At 39.4% G+C, this 24,337-nt stretch overlaps 2 protein-coding genes and 1 pseudogene across 6 annotated transcripts in view; 2 read left to right on the top strand and 1 right to left on the bottom strand.

Annotated features, from left to right (window-relative positions):
- The window catches only part of KIF4A (kinesin family member 4A), a 130,206-nt gene extending 109,674 nt beyond the window's left edge, over window positions 1–20,532 (bottom strand). Inside the window, exons 1-7 of one of the 2 annotated variants that reach the window (XM_027533748.1) lie at window positions 20,442–20,532; window positions 19,941–20,084; window positions 19,715–19,829; window positions 12,573–12,763; window positions 11,355–11,447; window positions 8,713–8,879; window positions 8,100–8,194 (exon numbers count right to left, since the gene is read on the bottom strand). In XM_027533748.1, coding sequence (XP_027389549.1) covers window positions 8,100–8,194; window positions 8,713–8,879; window positions 11,355–11,447; window positions 12,573–12,763; window positions 19,715–19,829; window positions 19,941–20,060 — 781 coding nt within the window. In that variant the 5' untranslated portion in view covers window positions 20,061–20,084; window positions 20,442–20,532. The remainder of the gene's footprint in view (window positions 1–8,099; window positions 8,195–8,712; window positions 8,880–11,354; window positions 11,448–12,572; window positions 12,764–19,714; window positions 19,830–19,940; window positions 20,085–20,441) is intronic. The other variant, XM_027533749.1, reaches the window with a different exon arrangement.
- On the top strand, window positions 14,871–16,325 carry LOC113886987 (annotated as a pseudogene).
- An 84-nt stretch (window positions 20,533–20,616) lies between the features above and the next one.
- PDZD11 (PDZ domain containing 11) lies at window positions 20,617–23,582 on the top strand. Of its 4 annotated transcripts, none has more exons than XM_027534462.1 (7): window positions 20,617–20,722; window positions 21,233–21,332; window positions 21,748–21,831; window positions 22,099–22,155; window positions 22,469–22,567; window positions 22,794–22,854; window positions 23,015–23,582. In XM_027534462.1, exons 2-7 carry the CDS (start codon window positions 21,246–21,248, stop codon window positions 23,047–23,049), a joined length of 423 nt encoding a protein of 140 aa, XP_027390263.1. In that variant the 5' UTR covers window positions 20,617–20,722; window positions 21,233–21,245; the 3' UTR covers window positions 23,050–23,582. The 4 variants fall into 4 exon arrangements, with proteins under 4 accessions (XP_027390263.1, XP_027390261.1, XP_027390262.1 ...); XM_027534460.1 differs by having other exon boundaries at window positions 22,776–22,854; XM_027534461.1 differs by having other exon boundaries at window positions 20,670–20,764; window positions 22,776–22,854.
- The last annotated feature ends 755 nt before the right edge of the window (window positions 23,583–24,337 follow it).

The raw sequence follows: 24,337 nt of genomic DNA, 5'->3' as shown, positions 1-24,337 counted from the left end.
ATGTTAACAAAAAGACCTGTACATGAACGTTCAGGGCAGTCTTATTCATAATAGCTAAAAACTGTATATATATATAATAAAAACCTAATTTCTATCAATAGGAAAATGGAAGAACAAGTACTATTATAATCATATAATGGAATACTACTCAGCAGTACAAAGGAACACATTATTAATCAAAGAAAGAACATGAAAAAAATCTGTCCCAAAAATCTTCTGTTGAGCAAAAGCCAAACACATGAAAAACTAATGATTCCATTTATATGATGTCTAAGAACACATAAAATTAATCTGGTGCTAGAAGTCAGAAAAGTGGTTTCTTAAAGTGGAATATGGGAAGGGTGAATTGACTGGAAAGAGGCACAAAAGAATTTTCTAGGGGAGATGGAAATGTTTTTATCATGTTTGGGGTAGTAGTTGCATGAGTGCATATGACTATCAAAACTCAAGAAACTTAGCATTTTAAATATGTGCATTTTATTGCACATAAATTTTACCTCAAGAAAAAAACTATATAGAAGAAATACACACATAAGAAATGAATCAAAAGATTAACAAAGTTAGGGACTTCCCTGGTGGTACAGTAGCTTAAGACTCCGAGCTTCCAAGGCAGGGGGCCTGGTCAGAGAACTAGATCTTACATGCCACAGCTAAGAATTCTCATGGCACAGCTAAAGATCCCGTGTGCTGCAAGTACGATCCAGCACACCTGAATAAATGAATTAATAAGATTAACCAAGTTAAAAAATGAGACTGAGAAAAATATATGCAATATATGTAACAAGGTTTAATATGTAGAATATAGAAACAACTCCTAAAGTCGACCAGAAAAATTCAACCTGATAGAAAACAGAACAAAGGAATGAGCAGGCAATTCATAAAAGTAGAAAGAGAAATGGAATAAACATGAAAAGATGCTAAATTTCATACATAACTGGAGAAACAAAAGTTTTAAAAAATAACATGCAATGTTCAAGATAGGCACAAATGAAAAAGATCAATAATACTCAGATTGTCAGCAGTATAGGGAAACATAATCTCATAGATTGCAGGTGATGTGCATACTGAGACAGACATTTTGGAGGACAATATTTAGTAGTATTTAAAAACCTGAAATGTATACACAAATGTATACAAATTAGCAATTCCTCTTCCAGGTACATAGCCTAGGGGACACTCTCATGTGTGTATCATGCACAAGGCTGTTGACTGAGGCATCATTTTGCCATAGTCAAGAATTGAACAACCTAAATGTCAATCAAAACAGGAATAGTTGTGATGGATTCATTTTGATATTTGGCAAAACTAATACAATTATGTAAAGTTTAAAAATAAAATAAAATTAAAAAAAAAAAGAAAGCTAAAAAAAACCAGGAATAGTTAAAAAAAAATAAAAAAAAAACAGGAATAGTTAAAGTGAACTTAGTATACTCTGGAATCCTGGATAGTTGTAAAAATGAGGTAGACTTATAAACTGATAAAAGAGTTCTGAGTTGGGAAGATCCCCTGGAGAAGGGAATGGCTACCCACTCCAGTATTCTTGCTTGGGAAATCCCATGGACAGAGAAGCCTGGCAGACTACAGTCCATGGGGTCACAAAGAGTCGGACACGACTGGGCAACTAACACTTCACAAACAGAGTTCAAACATATATTGCAGAGACAAGAGCAGGCTGAAAAACAATATATGCTCTGCATGTATGCATGCGTGCTAAGTTGCTTCAGTTGTGTCCTACTCTTTGCGATCCTATGGACTATAGTCTGCCAGGCTCCTCTGTCCATGGGATTCTTCAGACAAGAATACCGGAGTGGGTTGCCATGCCCTCCTCCAGGGACCTTCCTGACCCAGGGACCTTCCCGACCCAGGGATTGAACCCATGTCTCCTGTGGCTCCTGCACTGCAGACAGATTCTTTATTCCTGAGCCATTGAGGAAACCCCTAATATATGCAATATGATAGCATTTATCTTTAAAAACAACAGGAAACACCAATAAAAGTATATACACAGAAAAAAATCTTGAATGCTACCCCCCAGGCAGGTAAAAGTAATTACCTCTAGATTAGAATTAGATGGTAAATCAAGGGGGATTTTATCTTCATCCATATTGCTTATGTTTGTATACTGGGCTTCCCAGGTGGCTCAGAGGTTAAAGCGTCTGCCTGCAATATGGGAGATCCGGGTTCAATCCCTGGGTTGGGAAGATCCCCTGGAGAAGGAAATGGCAACCCACTCCAGGATTCTTGCCTGGAGAATCCCATGGAGAAGCCTGGTGGGCTACAGTCCATGGGGTTGCAAAGAGTCGGACACAACTGAGCAACTTCACTTACTTACTTACTCACTCACTTACTACTTGTTGATTCATGAACTTTGGGGCTTCCCAGGTGGCGCTAGTGGTAAAGAACCCACCTGTCAATGCAGGAGACATAAGAGACATGGGTTCGATTCCTGAGTCAGGAAGATCCCCTGGAGAAGGGCATGGCAACCCACTCCAGTATTCTTGCCTGGAGAATCCCATGGACAGAGGAGCCTGGTGGGCTACAGTCCATCGGGTTGCAAAGAGTCGGACATGACTGAAGCAACTTAGCATGCACACACACTACTTGTGTAATTAAAAGGAAATTAATTTAGCAATGCCAAAATTTTAAAAGGCATATAGCATATGTATTACTAAATGTGCATATATATATATATATATATATATATATATATATATATATATTGTTGTTGTTTGGTTGCTAGGTCATGTCTGATTGTTTGTGACTCCATTGATTGTAGCCCACCAGGTTCCTCTGTCTGTGGGATTCCCCAGGTAAGAATACTGGAGTGAGCTGCCATTTTCTTCTCCAGGGGATCTTCTCAATCCATGGATTGAACCTGTTTCTCCTGCACTGCAGGTGAATTCTTTTAATGCTGAGCCACAAGGGCAGCCCATGCATATACATGCATATAAAAATATCTGGTGATGACACACACCAGACTTAATAAGCCATGGTCAAACAAGAGCCTGGCCGAAAACTTAAAAGGAAGATCTTGGGAGTGAAATGCCCACTGGGGACTTTTAAAAAGCTCTGATATATTGCTGGAGAGCTAGAAAGCTGTATGCATGCTCAGGAAAGACCTAAAAGGCCCTCATTTTATACTTCTGGCTGACTTTGAGGCTCTGCTCAAGAAGTAAAAATTAAGACAGAGTTGTAAAGCACCTGGGCATTGAAAGTAAGCCCCAACACAAACTCAGAGCCCTAGGAAAATGCTGGAAGAGAGTTATAGGCTCAAGGCATTGAAGGAAATGAGACCAATCATTGGGCTTCCCAAGAGGCACTAGCAGTAAAGAACCTGCCTGCCAATGCAGAGACGTAAGAGATGCAGGTTCGGTCCCTGGGTCTGGAAGATCCCCTGGAGGAGGGGGGATTCTTGCCTAGAGAATACCATGGACAGAGGAGCCTGGGAGGCTACAGTCTGTAGCATTACAAAGAGTTGGACATGACTGATGCAACTTAGCATGCACACTTGCATGTATGACCAATCATTAGCTAACTACTAAAGTAACTGAGCATACACTTTTGTGACCACAAACCTCAGGGAATTATAGAATTAGTCCAGTAAAGTCACCAAAGGTATAAAAACAATAAGATTAATTTAAGGAGTACAAGATGGTTCAGCACTCAAAAATCAATTAATGCAATATACGATGTTGACAGAACAGGAAAAAATGTGATCATGTCAATAGATGATGAAAAAAAAAACATTTGACAAATTCATGATTAAAACACTCAACAAACTAGGTATAGAAAGGAATTTCAACTTGCTAGGGGGAATCTATGAAAAATCCGCAGCTAACATCAGTCTTAACAGCAAAAGACTGAATGCTTTTCCCCTAAGATCAGGAACAGGACAACAACATCCACTTACACTATTTCTATTCAACACTGTACTGAAGGTTCTAGCCAGGAGAATCAAGTAAGAAAAGGGAATAAAGGTATCCAGACCAGAAAGAAGTAAAACTCTCTCTGTTAACACATGACATGACTTTGTAAATAGAAATCCTAGAGACTCCATTAAAAAACTATTAGAAATAACAAGTTTAGCAAGCTTGCACACACAAGATCAATATAAAAGCTCAATAAATAATTTGAAAATGAAATTAAGTAAAAACAATTCCATTTACAAAAGCATTGCATTGAAAAGAACAAAATATTCAGGAATAAATTTAACAAAAGTAGTGTAAACTTGTACTCTGAAAATTAAAAAAAAAAACTATTGAAAGATATTAAACAAGACCTAAATAAATGGAAAGACATCTGATGTTTATGAATTGAAATACTTGAAAAAACTGAAGACACCAATACTTATATTGATCTACAGAGTCAACACAAGCCTTGTAAAAATCCCAGCTGACTTCTTTGCAGAATATGACAAGCTGACTCTAACATTCATATGAAAATTCAAAGGACACAGAATAGCCTAAACAATCTTGAAAAAGAACAAAGGTAGAGCCCTCACACTTCTCAATTTCAAAACTTATTACAAAGCTACAGTAATCAGGGCAGTGTAGTAATGGCATAAGGATATATCTATATATATAGATCAATGGAATAGAACTTAGATTCCAACTATTCCTTGACAAGGATGCCAAGACAATTCAATGGGTAAAGAATAGCCTTTTCAACAAATGATGCTGGGATAACTGAATGTCTACATCATGCAAAAGATAAAAGTTTGGACTGCCACTTTATACCATATATAAAAGTTAACTCAAAGGTTTCCCTGGCTGCCTAGTGGTTAAGAATCTGCCTGCTAATGCAGGGGACATGGATTCAATCCCTGGCCCGGGAAGATCCTACATGCCACAGAGCAACTAAGCCCCTGTGCCGCACTACTGACTCTGTACTTCTGAGAGCCACAACTACTGAGCCCATGCACTGCACCTACTGAGGCCAGCACCCCTAGAGCCTACACTCCGCAACAAGAGAAGCCACCAAAATGAGAAGCCTGTGCACCGCAACAAAGAGGATCCCCTGCTCGCTGCAACAAGAGAAAGCCCATGCACAGCAATGAAAACCCAGTGCAGCCAAAAATAAATAAATAATAAATCTTTAAAAATATTTAACTCAAAATGAATCTCAGATCTATATTTAACATCTAAAACTACAAAACTCTTAGAAGAAAATAGAGATATAAATCTTTGTGACCTTGGATTAGGCAACGATTTTTTAGATATGACATCAAACTCAAGAAATAAGAGAAAAAAACAAATGAAAGGAATTCATCAAAAAAATCTTAAATGCGTGCTTCAAAGGACACTTTCAAAAAACTGAAAAAGCAACCCAAAGAATGGAAGGAAACATTTGCAAAGCATGTAACCGATAATGGGCTGCTGCTGCTGCTAAGTCGCTTCAGTCGTGTCCAACTCTGTGCGACCCCATAGACGGCAGCCCACCAGGCTCCCCAGTCCCTGGGATTCTCCAGGCAAGAATACTGGAGTGGGTTTCCATTTCCTTCTCCAATGCATGAAAGTGAAAAGTGAAAGTGAAGTCGCTTAGTCATGTCTGACTCTTAGTGACCTCATGGACTGCAGCCTACCAGGCTCCTCCATCCATGGGATTTTCCAGGCAAGAGTACTGGAGTGGGGTGCCATTGCCTTCTCGTGGTACAGTTGCTATGAAAAACAGTCTGGCAGTTCTTCAAAAGTTAAATATAGAATTATCATTTGAGCAATTCCACTTAGGTATATACCCAAGAGAAATGAAAACATATATCCACAGGAAAACCTGTACACCAGTGCTCACAGCAGCATTATTCATAATAACCAAAAGTGGAAACAATCCCAATGTCCATCAACAAATTAATGGATAAATAAAAACTTAATATATTCATGTGGTAGAATACTGTTTGGCAATAAAAGGAAGGAAGTACTGATACCTGCTATAACAGGAATGAACAAAGCAAAGATGTTAATGAAAGAAACCAGTCACAAAAGCTCACATATTGTATGATTACATTTATATGAAATGTCCGGAATAGGCAAATCCATAAAGACAGAAAGATTAGTCATTGTCTGGAGATGGGCTAGGGAGAGGTAGACAATGGAAAAAAATGAGTGACTACTAATGGGTGTGGGTTTCTTTTGAGGATGATGAAATATTCTAAAATTTATTGTAGTGATGGTTGTACAACCTTGTGAATATACTAAAAAAGTCACTGAATTATACATTTTAAAAAAGTGAGTTTTATGGTATATTCATCCCATGTTAATATTTTAAATATAAACAGCTATCATATGACCCAGGGATAACACTCCTAGGTTATACCTAAAGAGAAATTAAAACATTTGTCCTCATAAAAAATTATACATAGATGTTCACAGAGCAATATTCAAAATAGTCAAATTGGATACAACCGACGAATGGACAAACAAAATGTTGTATATCTGTATAATGGAATATGATTCAGCAATAAAAGGGAATGAAGTAATGATACATGCTGTAACATGGATGGTCCTTGAAAACCTTATGTTAAGTGAAATAAGACAGTCACAAAAGACCAGAAATTATGTGATTCCATTTATATGGAATATAGGTTAGTGGTTGCCTAGGGCTAGAGAAGGGGGTGTGGATGGGGAGTGACTGCTAATGGGTATGAGTTTCTTTCGGCGGGTGATGAAAATGTTCTAAAAGTAGATTGTGGTGATGGTTGCACAACTCTGAATATACAAAAGTTCGTTGAAATGTACAGTTTAAATGGGTGAATTTTATGGCATGTGAATTATATCTCAATAAAGCTGTTTTAAAAAAAACCCTCAGAACTGTACACCTAAAAAAAGATAAAGGAGCCACAAGAACCTTTAAAAATAGTCTTAAGAAGGATAAATCTCAAAAGTACAAACATAGTACAAAAAGGGCACTTTTAAATATATTCAGAACAAAAAGCCGAATGAGGAAGAAATAGGTCTCTACCCTGTGTCAGCAGTATAATAATGATAAATGACAAAGAGGTAAAATTCCTCAATTACTATTTCTGTTTCTGCCTTCTCAGTTCCCAAGAGGGAACTGAAGCCCAATATGAGTAAAAAAGTAGTAAGCGAGAACTCAACTACTTTAATAAGAGTTCAAATATCTTGGACCAGATGAATTATAGCTGAGGGAACTGCAAGTAATTTCAAATAAGAATGATGAAGCTATGTCAATGATATTTGAGGAATCACGGAGAAGGATGTTCCAGAAGAGTGGGCAGATGTAATTTCAATTTTCAGGAAAAAAAGGTTAAGTTAATTCCATAAATTACAGACCAGTAAGTTTGATGTAAGTCTTCTAGATTATTACAGGGATGGAGTATCACAAGGATGGCTTGCAAGAACCTAGAAATGGAAGAATAAGCACTAGAAGCCAGCTTGAATTCACTTAGAAATGGTCGATTTAGGCTAATCCTTATTTATTTTTTGCACTGTTAGTAAGCTGGTAGCCATGAGAAATATGGTAAAGTATATCTGGATATTAGCAAGGCATTTGACAAAATCTTTTATGACATAAAAGATAAATAAGTATAAATTGAGAAATGGGAGCTGGTTGTTAATTTTTGTTAGCTAGATTAATAATTGCTTGAAAGACCATTCCCAAAGCATGCAGATTACCAGGTCACTAGCATGCTGGATGAAGGTTTCTAATATTAATAGCATACACCATGGGGTTCTTCTAGCCTTAGGAGCATTATCATTTATATCTAACAATTTAAATGAAGATATGGAAACCATGCTGATGAGGTTTATAAGTGACAACATCTGGGGAAGGAGAGTGAATACTTGGAATGACAGTATCAGTATACTGATTTTAATTATAAGTGGTTGGGGATAAAACAAAACAAAAACTAAAACTTGCCTGGGCCAGATGAAATCAAACCAAGGACCAGATCCAAATCTCATACCTAAATTAGGAAATTAGTGCAAGGGAAAGAAACAGTTTTTTTGCTATTTCTGAAATCAGCCTCAAACTTGAATTGTCAGTATTGTTAGAACGTGACCTGAAATATTCCAGTCAAGACACCAACAATCGCAATAAGAGTATTAGAGGTTTTTATCTATGACTGTGGCCTTAATTACGCTCACCCTCTTTTAGACGATCCCCTTCAGCCTTGGTTTTCTTCTGTCTTTCTGATCCAGCAAGGTCTACGAGATGCAGCTTGGAGCGAAAGCTGCTATTCCTATGAAAATAACAGGACATAAGTGAGAACAGTGGAGAAGGCAACGACACCCCACTCCAGTACTCTTGCTTGGAAAATCCCAGGGATGGAGGAGCCTGGTGGGCTGCAGTCCATGGGATCGCTAAGAGTCAGACATGACTGAGCGACTTCCCTTTCACTTTTCACTTTCATGCACTGGAGAAGGAAATGGCAACCCACTCCAGTGTTCTTGCCTGGAGAATCCCAGGGACGGCGGAGCCTGGTGGGCTGCCGTCTATGGGGTCGCACAGAGTTGGACACGACTGAAGCGACTTAGCAGCAGCAGCAGCAAGTGAGAACGGTACACAACTTTGAGGGCAGGTGAGTATCAAGGCTTACCTTCCTGCTCTCATTTTCTTTCAAGTCAGTCTAAATGGATTGATTCATTACTAGTACTCAGAGTACTGATGTTTGATTATTTGTCAAATCAAGAAGCAATCTATTATTCAACTTTAGTAGAACTAACATTAAAAATCTTAACTCTTTAAACTGTAACTTACTTGTCACTTTTCTTTCTTTGCTCTATGGAGATTGTGAAGATGGCATGAGATCGAGATGACTGGGAGTTCATAGCTGTGGAGGCCACAGTCCTACAGTTGTTGCCCTGCTCCAAACAGGAAACAGTATCCAGAGCAATGAAAACAGTCTTCTCAGTGAGTCCCATAATCTAATTCAGAGAAAGAAAAAAACTCTTATAATTCAACTTCAAATACTTCATCATTTTAGGGTAGCAATGGATAAGTGCCTTCCAGGGAGCCTCAAGTGAAGGTAAGCTTTGGCCCTAAGAATAGTAAGGGCAACACAAATAGCTGTAGTAGTTCTCTTTGCTACTTTCTCCTCCATGTGGCCCTATGTTCTTTCCTATATCTTGGGCCCATTTTATATTTCATTTTCACTAGGGAAAATAGCATGATACAATTTCCACTGGATTAGGAAAACAGGGTCCTAGGTTTGGTACTGTATCTACCCAGGAGAAGCTGTACAAGTTAAAATCTCTTGGAGCCTCTGGAGATTGAACTAGATGATAATGAAGTCCCTTCTAGCCCTAATATGCTACAGTTTTAGTATGCCATAACTCCCAAATCAACATCTGTGGCCCTAATTTCTAGTCCTACATTTCAAAACCAAACTCATCTTCCTTCCACCAACAGTGATTCTCTCCACTACTTCTTCATTTCTAGATCTCTATTCTCAAAACTTCAGATTTGCCTTTAATTCGCCCTCTTCCTCCGTATTTCGTCTATCACCAACTCTCCATAATTCTTCTTTTGAATCCATCACTTCCTTTTCCTTTCCATATCTACCTGTCTAATCCAGACCCATATTACTTCACATGCCTGAAAAATAAGGCAATTTCCCCAAATTTTCCTCCCTCATCCTAGTCTCTCCTTTTCAACCCATTCTTGTTTAGCCTTCTGAAAATCCTGCTTCCTAAAATGTCACCAAACTCCTAAGCCCCATGTGAAATAATGAGAGTACAAAGAGATTTTAAGATATTCTCCTAACCTCCCAGGAGCTAACTTAGTCAGAGATATACACATAAGATAAAAACTTGATAAAAGTAGCCACAGGAAATATTAAGTAGCTTATATACTATTCACAGAGATAGAAACTAAGCTCTTTAGTCTGGCTTCATAATCTGGTCTTAACATAGCTCCTATTAGTTCCTAAGACATATCCTTTAATCCAGACAGACTGACCTAGTCTCACTACCCCCATGAGTACATTTTCTGCTTTCCTGCTTTAAGCTATTCCTTACTACAAGAATGCCCTTACTTCTTACCATCCATGCCATCTGAACAGTACTTACAAACTTTTCCTTACCCACCACAATTTGAATCAGAAATTCACACTTCTCTGTATTGCAAATTTCCCCTCAAATAGTTTTTGGGATTTAATTCCTGCTCTAGTATAGTTTAGACACACAGAAGATCTTAGTCAGTCAAAAGCTGGCTAAGTACCAACATTCTTTCCGGTGATAGCATGCATCTTACCCAGGTTTCTTATCCCCACCATGCAAATTATCTTCCTGTATTCCACGCTTATCAGGCTTTCAAAATAGGTTTGATCCTTCAAGCTTTGCCTTAGTGCCTGGCTAATGACTTAATGGCTCAGAAGGAAAAAAATTTCAGAAGCACAGGCACCTGCCTCTCAGGCTCCTGCAGCCTAAATTTCAACTTTCGGTGCAGAGAGGAGAGGGAGATGCATAAGGTATTATTTTACCAAGTTGTCCTAAGTCTGCACTACCCTATTCTTATCTACTCCCCTCCTCAAATTCTCCAACTCCTGAACACTCAAGCTGCTGCTAGAACCAAACTCTGCCTGTTTTCAACACCGGCTTCTGGATTTGGCCCACTCCCATATACAGAACTCCCAACCTTGCCTCAAACTTTGTTCAGCTACAGGTCTTCAGCCTACATCTATACCATGTGACAGAAGTCTCTCAAATAACTGATTTCTTCTTCCTATGGTAAACGCAAAATTTTTGTATCACGTTACTTTCTAAATATCCTTACAGAGATCTAGCACAATGTCTCTTACAGGGCTAACAGAATTTTCTATGACCATGTTCCATATCTGTACTATCTAATACAGTAGCCACTAATCACATGAGGACTTGATATGTGGCTGGTATGACTGAGAGACTGTATTTCAAACTATATTCAATTGCAGTTCACTTAAGTTTAAATAGCCATTTGTGGCTGGTGACTACCATACCGGACAGCCCAGCCTCAGGACTCTGTAAATAGCCAATAAATATTTAATTGATATTAGCATTCCTTCAAGAGGTAATACGGAGAAGGAAATGGCAACCCACTCCAGTATTCTTGCCTGGAGAATCCCAGGGACAGAGGAGCCTCGTGGGCTGCTGTCTATGGGATTGCACAGAGTCGGACACGACTGAAGCAACTTAGCAGCAGCAGCAGCAGCAAGAGGTAAGAAGGTGGTAAAACTTCCTTCTCCACAAGAGTTTCCATCTAGGAATTCTAGATTAACAAAGGAAATTAGGACCTAATTCACACAGAACTTAAAAGACTGAGGTACTAACAGTCATTTAAAACCACAGTGGCAAATAAAGGGAGTGTGAACAGTTAGAAGTGGCCAACATTTGAAAATAACATCAAATGAGAGACAAACACACCTTTATGCCTTCCTTAGGATCCTCCCGTATATTTATTTGAGGGGCTTTCTCACGAGATGGGCATAGAAGATCCAAGATTTCTTCATTGTAAATCTGGCATTATTGAAAACAAAGTGGTAAAAACAAGATGTCAACAGTGGTAATCAAGGAGTTGTGGGACCACAAGTGATTTCTAAAATTCTTTGACTTTCTATATAAAAAAAATTTTTTTTTGCAACAAACATATTTTTTATAATTAAGAAAAGGATTTTAACCCTAAATGTAATAATTGATACTTATAAGAATAAATTCACATTTATTACTTGTAACAAAATTAAAACTGCTACCTTGAGAGTGAGCTTCTTAGGAATAGTAGACATAATGAAGAGCTACGTGGGTATCTAAATTCAGTTCTTCGATGGTCATAACATCACCTTCACTGATTTTGTTAAAATGTAAGTAATAGGTCCTTATTGGAGGGTGAATGGCAACGAATATTTCAACAACAACCAGAACTTTAAGTACTGTTTCATAGTAAGCACCATGTTTGTTAGTTAAATTATATACATTTAATTACTGCTCCTTAAAGATAAGATATCACTGCTATGGAATCAACCAGGTAGATTATCCGAAGTTGTAAGTTCTCTAGGTATGTGTTTCTGGTATCATGAGGGCTAGATGTAATTGGTCGGTCTATTTGTATACTACTATATACTAGAATGAAAATATCCACCAAGGCAGGGACTTTTATGTTTTATTCACTGATATATCCCAAATACCTAGAACAGGGCCTGTAACACAGTAGGTATTCAATAAATATCTGTTGAATAAACACTCTATCATTACTTACACAGCTCAAAACTTCAACCAATTTTTATAAACATTCTTCATGGAGTAGCAGCATGATCACTCAAGCCTCAAAACAGTAAAGGGATATCAAATATTTTTCTAAAGACTCTACAGGGAATCAATAATAGAGGCCAAACTCAAAGTATTCCTATCTTCTTTTTATATGGGAATGCCAACTTCTCTAACAATCTGATTAAACAGACTATTCTAACAAGGAAAGAACTGGGTGAGAGCCAGATCCAACTGAGCCAGTAAGTTTTCTCTATCAATTTATTAAAATGCAATTTACTAAAAATTCAATTTATTGAGTCATACCAGGAAAAATTCAATTTGCATTTATTTTTCTACCCAAAGATAAATTTGAATTCAGAATAAAGATAAATAATTTACCTCCAAGTATGATACTTTCAGAGTAAATTCGAAGTCACTCTTTTTATCAATTTCTTTGAAGAGCAGTTGTATTACCCTAGGAATGACCCCAACTGTTGGTTCATTTTCTTGCTCTGCAGTATATGCACCTCCCATCGAATAGGTTTTTCCAGAGCCAGTCTGCCCATAGGCCAGGACGGTTGCATTGTATCCTGGCAAAACAGAAGTCACATGTGTAGTGATGGCTCAAATATTTTCATCCAATCAATACCCTCCATTTCCTTCAGTAATTACTTGTAGCAGAACTGAGACTGCTCTCTGAACACAAGGATCTCTTGGGAATGTCAGACACAAGGAACAATTACATGGGTGCCATGACTATGCATTACTCCAAACAGGCAAAGAAGAAAAATATCGAACCCACATGTGTGCTTCCCTTGCTAGCTCTTAAAAGCTAGGAAGTAAAACACTTAAAAAGATATGACTCAGATAATGATATTGACCAAGTCACTGTCTAAAAGCCATTCAGAGTTTTAGAATTCTTCTTTTACCTGAACAATTCTAAATTATGGGAATTAAATGGAAGTCTTAGAAAATGCATAGATAAAAAAAAAAAAGAAAGAAAGAAAATGCATAGATAGAAGGGATTCCAACATGTATTTCTTTGATTAACAAAGTCTTCATTGGAACCCTATTATCAGGTTCCTCATAGAAATGTCATCATTTAAGTATGATTCAATATGATGTATGTCCTTTGTTTTTTTTTTTCCTTTTTGAGAGAACTTATTTCTGCTTTATTGACTATGCCAAAGCCTTTGACTGTGTAGATCACAATAAACTGTGGAAAATTCTGAAAGAGATGGGAATATCAGACCACCTGACCTGCCTCTTGAGAAACCTCAAGGTCAGGAAGCAACAGTTAGAACTGGACATGGAACAACAGACTGGTTCCAAACAGGAAAAGGAGTACGTCAAGGCTGTATATTGTCACCCTGCTTATTTAACTTATATGCAGAGTACATCATGAGAAACGCTGGGCTGGAAGAAGCACAAGCTGGAATCAAGACTGCTGGGAGAAATATCAATAACCTTAGATATGCAGATGACACCACCCTTATGGCAGAAAGTGAAGAGGAACTAAAAAGCCTGTTGATGAAAGTGAAAGAGCAGAGTGAAAAAGTTGGCTTAAAGCTCAACATTCAGGAAAGGAAGATCGTGGCATCTGGTGCCATCACTTCATGGGAAATAGATGGGGAAACAGTGGAAATAGTGTCAGCCTTTATTTTTTAGGGCTCCAAAATCACTGCAGGTGGTGACTGCAGCCATGAAATTAAAAGACGCTTACTCCTTGGAAGGAAAGTTATGACCAACCTAGATAGTATATTCAAAAGCAGAGACATTATTTTGCCAACAAAGGTCCATCTAGTCAAGGCTATGGTTTTTCCAGTGGTCATGTATGGATGTGAAAGTTGGACTGTGAAGAAAGCTGAGCACCGAATAATTGATGCTTTTGAACTGTGGTGTTGGAGAAGACAATCTTGAGAGTCCCTTGGACTGCAAGGAGATCCAACCAGTCCATTCTAAAGGAGATCAGTCCTGGGTGTTCTTCGGAAGGACTGATGCTAAAGCTGAAACTCCAATGCTTTGGCCACCTCATGCAAAGAGTTGACTCATTGGAAAAGACTGATGCTGGGAGGGATTGGAGGCAGGAGGAGAAGGGGACGACAGAGGATGAGATGGCTGGATGGCATCACTGACTCAATGGACATGAGTCTTAGTGAACTCCGGGAGTTGGTGATGGACAGGGAGGCCTGGCATGCTGCGATTCATGGGGTTGCAAAGAGTCGGACACGACTGAGCAACTGAACTGAAATGACTCATCTAAATGAAGACCTTGATGTTCTGGAAGATCTTAAGATGTTACATTGAGATTTTCACTGTAATAGATTGCTAATATCAACTGGCATGACTCTGGGGCAAGAGAATAACATTTCATAGTCATCTACAATATCACAGATATGTATATATACTAACAACTGGGGAAATCAAGCCTCAGCACTTTTTACAAAAAACTCAGGGTGCTGTTGAGCTGACTGAAAAATACTGGCTTTATCTTTGCAGCTGAGAGCAATATTAACCAAACACATATACATTGAAATCACTTTTTACTTTATATTGCCTCTACAGACTATAATTCCCATAGTTTCCCAAGTTAAGAATATGAAAGTAAGGGAACTGGAGACACACAAACAGGACGGCAGCAGTGACAAAGACACTGATGATAACAGCAGCAGCGTTGAACAAGGTGGTGAGGGTTACTCAGTGTGGCTGTCAGGTGAACTTTGTATGGCTTTTCAGTTTAGTTGAAATTCCCTCCATGGCCTTCTGGAGTCCCTTGGTGTGTCTCCAGAGTAAATTTAAATTACTCTACATTTCATCAATGTTGGAGTGGCAAGAGAAGGGGGGAATTGATTTGGGGTGAAAAGGTATAACGAACTGTAACCTCCATATAAGTATCTCAAAAACAAAGATGAGTGAAAAGAAACCAGAGCCTTTGGACTTCATGAAAGATTTTCAGGAATTCCTGACTCAGCAGACTCATCATGTCAACATGATTTCTGGATCAGTTAGTGGGGACAAAGAAGCAGAGGCTCTTCAGGGAGCTGGAACAGATGGTAATCAAAATGGAATCAATCCCCCATCTGTTGAAGTTTCCTTGGATGAAAACTCAGGAATGTTAGTAAATGGGTTTGAAAGGACCTTTGATGGAAAGCTCAAGTGTTGATACTGCAACTATGCCAGCAAAGGCACCACCTGGCTCACTGAACACATTTAAATCCACACAGGTGAGAAACTTCAGTGATGTCACTTATGCCCATTTGCATCTGCCTATGATCGTCATCTGGAAGCCCATATGTGTTCCCATATAGGAGAAAAACCACACAAATGTGGATTGTGTTCCTTTTGCTGCAGTGACTGAAGCATCCTGTCCCATCATCAAAAGCACAAATCTAAAATGGTATTAGGTTAAAGGTACTAGGTCTTCCTTAAGCAGCAAGAGAATGTGCAGGGGTTTACAGAAGAAAATTAGCAATCTGAGCTATAGCAGAAGAGCACTAATCAACTTAAGCCCACCTTCCACAGTGGTTCAGGAGCCAGACTGCCTTAATGATTTTACCTATGAAATCCCAAACATCCAGAGTGACTTCTATGAAAGCATGGCAAAACCCACACCAACAGGGGGCCTGCCAAGAGACCCCCAAGAACTCATGGTTGACAACCCATTAAACCAGCTCTCAACTCTAGCAGGACAATTGTCCAGTTTGCCACTTGAAAACCAAAACCTCGCACCCCCTGATGTAGTTCCCTGCACCAAGAAGAAGCCTTTCTCTGATGCAGCAGCCCTCTACCCAGGCAGTAGTTTTTGTAGTGTTGGCAAGTATCCCTTAGAGTTCCTCTTCCTACCAGCCCTGAACCTCAGCCGTCACAGTCAGAGGAACTACAGCCCAGTGGGAGGTCCAAGCAGTGAACCAAGCGCCCACACGAGTAGTCCCAGCATGGGAAACAGCCAACCGAGCACTCCAACTCCCACCCTGCTATATACATCTAGAGTAAATAAATTTGAATAGGAGGCTGTCATTTTTATATTGTGTAATAACTAGCTTACTCTGAGGACAGCTTGGTCAAACAATAATATATATTGTTACTAACTCTTGCTTTCTGTGTACTTTGCAGAATTTTTTAAATTTGATTCAAATCTTGGAAGTGTTACTAACTGGCTTCTTAAAGCAAACATTTTAACTATTAAGTATTAACTAAAAAGCACTTTTACACTTACAGTAAGTGAAAGGCAAATATTGGTGGTATGTGTCCACAAAAACCCTAAAGTGCCAAGGTAATGTATCTTCTGCCCTCTCTTCCAAATGCTACAAAGCCATTAGAATGAGTTCTTGTGGTTTAATACCTAATCTGATCTCCACTGCACTGTTGAAAGAGCAGCATCAAGGAGTTTCTCCATATAACTCTCCTTGTCAATCTGAGGCTTGTGAATCTAAAGTCTACAGTCTGTTCTGCTGTTGCTTTTAGCACTTACAGCTCAGATTAGTTTTACAGCAGTCACTTCCAAATGTGTAACTTGGCCCTTGTATGTATATATTGTCAGAAACAGGATGCTGTCATTTTGACACTTTTGTGGCTATTTTTTTCTACTTATTCTTCATATAAAAGCAATACCACAGAATAGAAAATGAAAACTTTCATTAAACAAAAAGGAGGACCTCTCATGCTAAAACCAGTTTATTAACTAGTGACCAACATATTTTTTTTCCTGACAACTAAAGATGTTTTGAAAGAGCAATTTAGTTCAGATTTTTTTCAGAACTATAAACTAGAATGTATAATTTTAAAATTCTTATGAATTAAAGTTGGAATACAGTTGTATTCCAAAGGTATCAATGCTTGAAAGCTAGTTAATCCTAAACGCACTAACATTTTTGAAGCAAATCTACCTTAGAAACTTTTTTGGTATTGTATTTTTTAAAACATTTAAGGTTTTATTTAAATTTTTTGTGAGTTAAATTCTGTATTGGAAAGATGTTGGTATCTTCCATTAAGTATTGAATGTTTCTCCCATTTTATTTTTAATATTTTATAGAAATGAGTTGAGAAAAGCTTAACATGGACTATTTATAATAATTCACTGTTAACAGGCAATATTCTGAAACCAAATTTATTTTTGTTCAGTGAACATAACTAGATTTTAAAGCTGGTAGATAATTTATCTCCACTAATTTTTTTTAAGAAACTGTAAAGGGATTAACAGGGAATAATTTTATTTCAGATTTTTATTAATATAGTAAGTAGCTACAACTTCTTGAAACTCAAGTAAAGGATATACTTTTACTTTGAAAAAATTTCACGAGCTATTTTCCAGTGCCATTTCATTTTAGAAATAAGTGTTCGCCATTCATCTGCAGAACTGTTTGACAAAGGGTATATTTACTAAAAAAATAATTCCAGAGATAAATTTCATTTAAGTTCTACAAAAATATTTATCAAATGGATGTATTATTTTTTTTAATTCCCTACTAAGGACTTTTCATTAAGTAGTCTTAGAGGATATATGATTTCTAGAATTTAGTTTTGTTAATATGTACTTTGATGTAAAGAACATATTTTGTATGTAAAACGTAAAATTTGAGTATGGTTGCAAAACACACTACATTGTTTAAGGATTCCAGAAATCAGTTTAATGCTGGAATAACTATTTAGTATGTAATAATTTTATAATTATGTAATTCATATTGTGAATGAAGCCTTGCTTTTTTAATATATGAACAAAAAAAACACACCACACTTTCAAAAAAGAAACAGAATATAAAAGTAGAACTTTAACATTCTTATGAAGTTGTGAAGGTACATTCCGTGAAAGATAACAGAATAATTCAGGGTCTGGATGCCATATTTTTCTTTAGGAATGGCTAAAGGAAAGGAGGGATGGTTAATTAGAAGAAAATTAGAATAAAATAATGGTCCTCCAAATATATAGATAGAAAAAAGATTAACTTTATAGTGGAGACATCTGACAGATACCACCTTAAATGATCATAAAGAACATCAGTAGTAATAGAACAAATCAAAATTGTGTGCTGTCCTGTAGGATTCAATGAGAAGAATACAGCACCACTTCTGCGATATTCCTGCTAAAGATATACAATCTGAATCTAATCATAAACAAACATCATTTACAAACTTGGCCTGTGATTTTCAAAACTGTCGTGATCATGAAAGTCAAAAGACCAAATGAGTTTATAATAAAGAAGACTACAGAGGCAGTACAACTAAATACAACATATGACTTTGAACTAGATCCTTTTGCTATATAGGACATTATTGGGACAACTGGTGAAACTTGAATGAAGTCTGAGTACCAGATGGAAGTGATGTAACAATGCTAATTTCATGATTTTGATGGTCGTATTGTAGTTATATAGGAGAAAGCTCCTGTTTGTAGCAAATATACACTAAAGTATTCAGGGGACCATCAGGTCAACCCTTTGACAACTCATGTCAAAGGGGTCAGAAAAAAAAAGTACTTTATGCTGTTCCTGCAACATTTGTTTGAAATTGAGTTTGAAATTACTGCTTTACTATTTTAAAAATCTGAAACAAAGTGTTCAATGTGTCTTAAGCCATGACATCATTTTAAAAAGTGAAAAAAAAATGTGAGTAGCTGTTGCCTGGAAGAAGGCTTCTGTTTGTCTAGAGGGATGAACTAATGTCACTGAGTAGAAATTACTGGGAAGCAAATTTCATCTCAATATAATCTAACACAATTAGAGTAGTCCAAAAACCAATCTGTGATATTTCTGTCAAAGAAAAAAAATTAACCAGATGCTGGAAGTTGACTTAACAGAGATATTGCTAGAAAGTATTTTTCTTTGGATGGAAAGAAAAATAGACTAGATGATGTGTAAATATCCCTTTTGACTTTGAAGGACTAGTATGCCATGGTTCTACTTCTTTTAAATCCTTTGAATCTTGACTAACCACTGTATTAGACTAACAATCAGACACCCCCTCTGGCACTGCTCCCTTCTTCAGAACTTTGCCATAGTCTTAAATAACACTAAAGCCCTGGCTTCTCTTCTGTAATCAAGATTATTAACTGGCCAGTGTATTCAGGGGCTTTAGGAAATCTCAAAGGTTTTAACATTTAAAATACTTTTGTCTAAAAAAAATGAAGCAAAAAGTTTAATATTTCTTATGTGTTTAACAGTGTGTACGTAGTCATCTACTTTCACCCCTACCCCTGGACTTTGAACTCTTTCAGGGCCCAGAAGCTGTATTATTTACCTCTGAATCCCTCAAGAGGCTTTGCAGTGCCTGGACCTCAACTAGTACCTCATCAGCACCCATCAAAGAACTTAAAATCTAACGAGGTTTCAGAGCAAACAAACAAAAACATATACAAGTCAAAGACAAGCAGAACCATAGAAAGCAAATATAGCATAAAGGTACTTTTCATTGGGTCAGTTCTTAGGTTGTGGGATTTTTGAAGGCAGGACTCATGTTTCATCCATTCCTGTATTGGCAGCACCCAATCATAGTGCCTGACACATAGTATATGTTCAAGAACCGTTTGAAGAATCAACCAGTCTCACCTTTAAATACGCCTTTTATGAGTGGTGCTACTGCTGTATTGAAGACTTCCTCTTGTTCAGTAGAGGGGTCAAACACAAAATCGTAGGTAAAAGATTTGTCAGTACCAACCACCACCTAGAGAAGGCAAGGGACAAGGAGTAAGGAAAAAAAGAAAGGCTAGACCATGCCCCTCACTGCTATTTGGCACCAGCTGTTCAGAGGGAGGTCCAGGACTCTGCTACGCACCTGAGGTTCCCCGGGTACGAAGGAAAGGCACATTTGGCAGCCCTCATTAATCTCTTTGGGGACTAAAGGGCGACATCGCAGTGCCACTCTTACAGGAATGCCCTTCACCTCTTCCTTCATGATCCTACTTCCGCACCGTCTCTGCTGAGGGTAAAAAAAAAGAAAAAATGCTCTTTGATAAACCTTGGTAGGTCGGCAGGAGTGGGAGAGCGTCCTCCTTCAGTTCTAGCCCTCCTCGGAGGGTGTAGTGGGTTAGGGAAGTCAGTGGTAGCCTACGGCGGCAGCCTCTCCCTCCCAGCGGGATCGCTGTCTCGGGAAAGTCACTGTCTCTCACTCTCTAGTCTTAGCCAGGACAGGACTGCCCATCACCCTGACCCTCTGAAAACAGCGAAGTGGCCTCTGAAATGGAAAGCAAAAACCCAGCGGAGACGACGACAAAGAACTAAAGCACCAGGGTACCGGGAAGGGCAGATCCTAAGCTAAGGTGCCCTCTTAACTCACCAAACTAAACGTCCCTTAACCAGGTCTCCTGCCGCCCTGTCCCAACCAGAGGTTTAACCGCCAAGTTTCAAATCACTCCCGGAGGCGCCAGCCAATCGGAGCGCAGACAGCCTGAGGGCGGAGCACGCACGCGGCGCGCGCAGGAAGACGCATGGGAGGGGGACTTGCGCGTCGCGCCCTGACCCCGCCTCTTTCCAACTCAGCCTAACATCCGCTTCCGGTTCCCAGGCTGACTTGGCGGTGAGCTGAGACTCGGCGCCTGAGGCCTACGGGTTGGAGAGGTAGTAAGACAACTTTTACAGCGCTGTGGGCACAGGACTCAGGCACGATGCGGGAAAGAGATCTGGAAGGTGGCTGGTGGTAAAGGAAAGGCCAATCTGCGGACCTCCACCATTACTGATCACATTAGGGAATGTGGGGCAGTGCCTTGCCCCGAGTTTCTATGGATAGTTGGAATCAGCATTCCGTTGAATTTTGAAAGTAGTCAGATAGTTTTAGATTCGATCCTGATTTCCTCCTCTCTAGAATGAGGACGGTAACATATGTTTCACAAGATTGTTGTGAGAAAGTAGATCATTTCTATAGTGTATCTAACAGGTTGTTAGCATCCAGATATTCAGCCAAGTTGATAGTTTTCTTCCTTCTCTCCCAAAATCTATCACCTACCTAGAAGTGGGCTCAGCGTATAGACTGACAGTCTTGGAGTGGGTTGGGGTTGTTTTCTAAAACTTGCTGGGCTATTTTCCCTTTTAAACCATTTTCATCAGCTTTGATTCATGCTTCCATTCCAGGTCCTTGCTGGAGATGGACAGCCGGATTCCTTACGATGACTACCCGGTGGTTTTCCTGCCTGCCTATGAGAATCCCCCAGCATGGATTCCTCCTCATGAGGTGGGAACCATCTGTACAAGGAATTTTTTTTCCCATAGGCACAGGATAATATATGAAAGGTAGGATGGCAGTTAGAAAGCTCAGTGGAGAGTGAATCTTAGCTAGAAGTTGGATTCTGAGCAACTGGGCCCATTGGGAGCTTCTTGTGGAATCTTCCTACCAGAGTCCATTATGCCAGAGAATTCTGAAAATTCAGAGCCCTAATTTCCATTCTGTTGAGGTAAAGAAGTGAGGGGCTCCTGGGCTGCTAGCATTTCCCCATTGCTATCTATCTACCTGTTTGGACAGTGTTATCTGTTTTGCTTAAACTAAGTCCATGACTTCACCTTCTCCTGGCTTCAAGGTGATGCATTTGTGTTCTGGATGAAAGTAGTAAGCCTGATAACAAGATTTCTGGGGTTGCTGTGTCTTGCAGAGGGTATACCATCCAGACTACAACAATGAGTTGACCCAGTTTCTGCCCCGCATTGTTACACTGAAGAAGCCCCCTGGAGCTCAGGTGAGTTTATGAAACAATTGCCTCTTATTCCAGGCTAGGTTTGTCCATACCAGGCCCAGAAGTTGGCCATGGCTGGGGGGGATGAATTGGGAAGCAGATAAGGAGGTGAAGAAACTTCCTTTTATGAGCAGAAAAGCTGAGATGCCACTTCCACAACTTCTGACTGCTCTCTGAGGGACATAAGGCAAGCTATCATACATTGATGCTACTAGATATTCCTGTGTTTGTGGTCTGTATTGAGCCCCCTTCTGTGCTCTTGTCTTACAGTTGGGGTTTAACATCCGAGGAGGAAAGGCCTCCCAGCTGGGCATCTTTATCTCCAAGGTGCGTCTGCCTGGTAGGCAATATGGATAGCTACTTCCCTTTGTTATCAGATTGCTGAACCCTGATGTCCCGAGGCTGGGGAGAAGGATGATTCAGTAGACTTATAGAAGGGGCATAGTGAGACTGTCCTTGCCCACTTACAACTTCCTACCTTGCAAGCCACCTGTTTGCCCACATCATTTCTCTCTCTCTCTCTCTCTCTCTCTCTCTCTCACACACACACACACAACCAGTATAGTACCTTATATTTGAATGGCACTTAACTTCACTTACATTGTTTGAAATTATCCTACCTTGATTATATATATTACAGGTGATTCCTGACTCTGATGCACATCGAGCAGGACTTCAGGAAGGGGACCAAGTCCTAGCTGTGAATGATGTGGATTTCCAAGATATTGAGCACAGCAAGGTGAGCACAGCACCTGGGCTGTGGTGAGGCTAGAAGCCATCCCAGGTAGGATGCAGTGGGTAAGATTAGCCTAATGTGTAACTTGATAAGAAAGAATTTCACCTTGACAAGAGGGAGGCAGCTCTTGGTGACCCAGAAGGTTGGAGTGGCAAACTACTTTCCTCCTGTTATGATTCTGTCCTGGGTTGTATCTCTTCTTTTGTACAAGCTGCCACGTTCCTTCCAGGCTGTTGAGATCCTGAAGACAGCTCGAGAAATCAGCATGCGGGTCCGCTTCTTTCCCTACAGTAAGTGCCTCTCTCTTTTTTGCTTACCTGGCAGAACCCTCAGTGGGAATTCTTTAAATACTGTTTACTAGAGGCCCCACAAGTTGGTAATGGGGAGTTGGGAGCTCAGGCCAGAAAATAACCTGTGCTTTTCTTCCTTTTCTTTCTTGTTTTCCCCAAGATTATCATCGCCAGAAAGAGAGGACTGTGCACTAGAGAGTTGCAACCCACAGCCCTCCACGTGGGATCTCCTAGGACAAGCTAGCTAGGTCTCAGGGAAGCCATCTGGGAAACTACTCTCAGCCTCACCCTGGGAGAGTGGAGTCGGGAGGATGGGGAGACAGCAAGACCCTGCACTGAGCCAGCTGGCCAACTGCATTTTCCCAACTGTACTGTGCTTTGAGTTCTCTAGTTTTCTATGTGGGCTTCATACCCTGGAAGGAGAAGGATGGTGATGTTTAGGTATCTCTTAGCCTGTGGAGAACCCTGCTAGAGAAAGCAGCTGACATTTATTGAATACCATGTGCTAGGCAATTCCACATATGTTGTGTCATTTTCATTAGCATATACAAATCAGTAGAAAAAAGGATCTTGGGGGCCTCCGTGCTAATCTGCCTGACCATCTCATCCTATCCTTATACTAGCAATGTATACCCATACATTTTGGAGACTGCAGTGGAACCATGTTTTCCTCCCCTCCCTCATTCTATTTTCTCCCTGCAAAAAAGTAAAACACAATGCTGAGGACATGTTGGTGTGACTTTTGAATGATACTGGTTGGGTGATAAATGCTTTTGAGATAAAAATAAAAGCTCTTCCACAGAGAGGAACCACTAGAAGTAACAGAGCAACACTGTACGTACTTCACAATTATCTCTTTCTGGCCAGAATGTTAGGGAGACCCAGGAAACTTACCTGCAGTATGACTGAGGAATGGGTATAGGGTGAGGGGTACTGGAGGAAATGGTGTCTCTTCCCCCATGAACTATGGCCACTTCTGTGCAGGAGCCAGTATTAATATAGTTCTGTCTTCTCTTTTCCCAGATTCTTTCATCTGGAACATAAACTAAGGGAGAGGCTTAGATGCATTTCTTTTCAGGGATAGCAGTAAGCAGTCGGTTCCCAATTTCCATCTGCTTGATTGAGTAGTACTGACTGCTTGCTGATTTCCCCCTTGTCTTCACCCCAACCCTCAAATAGCCTTCTGCCATGTTCTTAGCAATCCATTGTTAGATATTGCAGGCCACGTGTAATGCCATTGACATGTTCACAATACCCATTAAGAATAGAAAGTTATCTAACGAGGTATGGAGTGAAGTTGTACCCCATAATGAAAGTCCCAAATTTTCCTTGAAGAATCCTGGGAAACTTCAATATATATCTTGAGGCCCTTCCCCATGAAGAGTGATGCTATTGGTTTGAGATGTAGCCTAAATGTCTGATTTTTTTAAATATATTTTTTATTTTTTTGTACTTAAAGATCTTTTTATTCAGTCACAGTACA

The sequence above is a fragment of the Bos indicus x Bos taurus genome, chromosome X, assembly GCF_003369695.1.
Source record: "Bos indicus x Bos taurus breed Angus x Brahman F1 hybrid chromosome X, Bos_hybrid_MaternalHap_v2.0, whole genome shotgun sequence".
Taxonomy (NCBI): Eukaryota; Metazoa; Chordata; class Mammalia; order Artiodactyla; family Bovidae; genus Bos; species Bos indicus x Bos taurus.
Note: the sequence above shows the minus strand (reverse complement) of the source record. Positions and strands in the feature narration are given on the sequence as shown.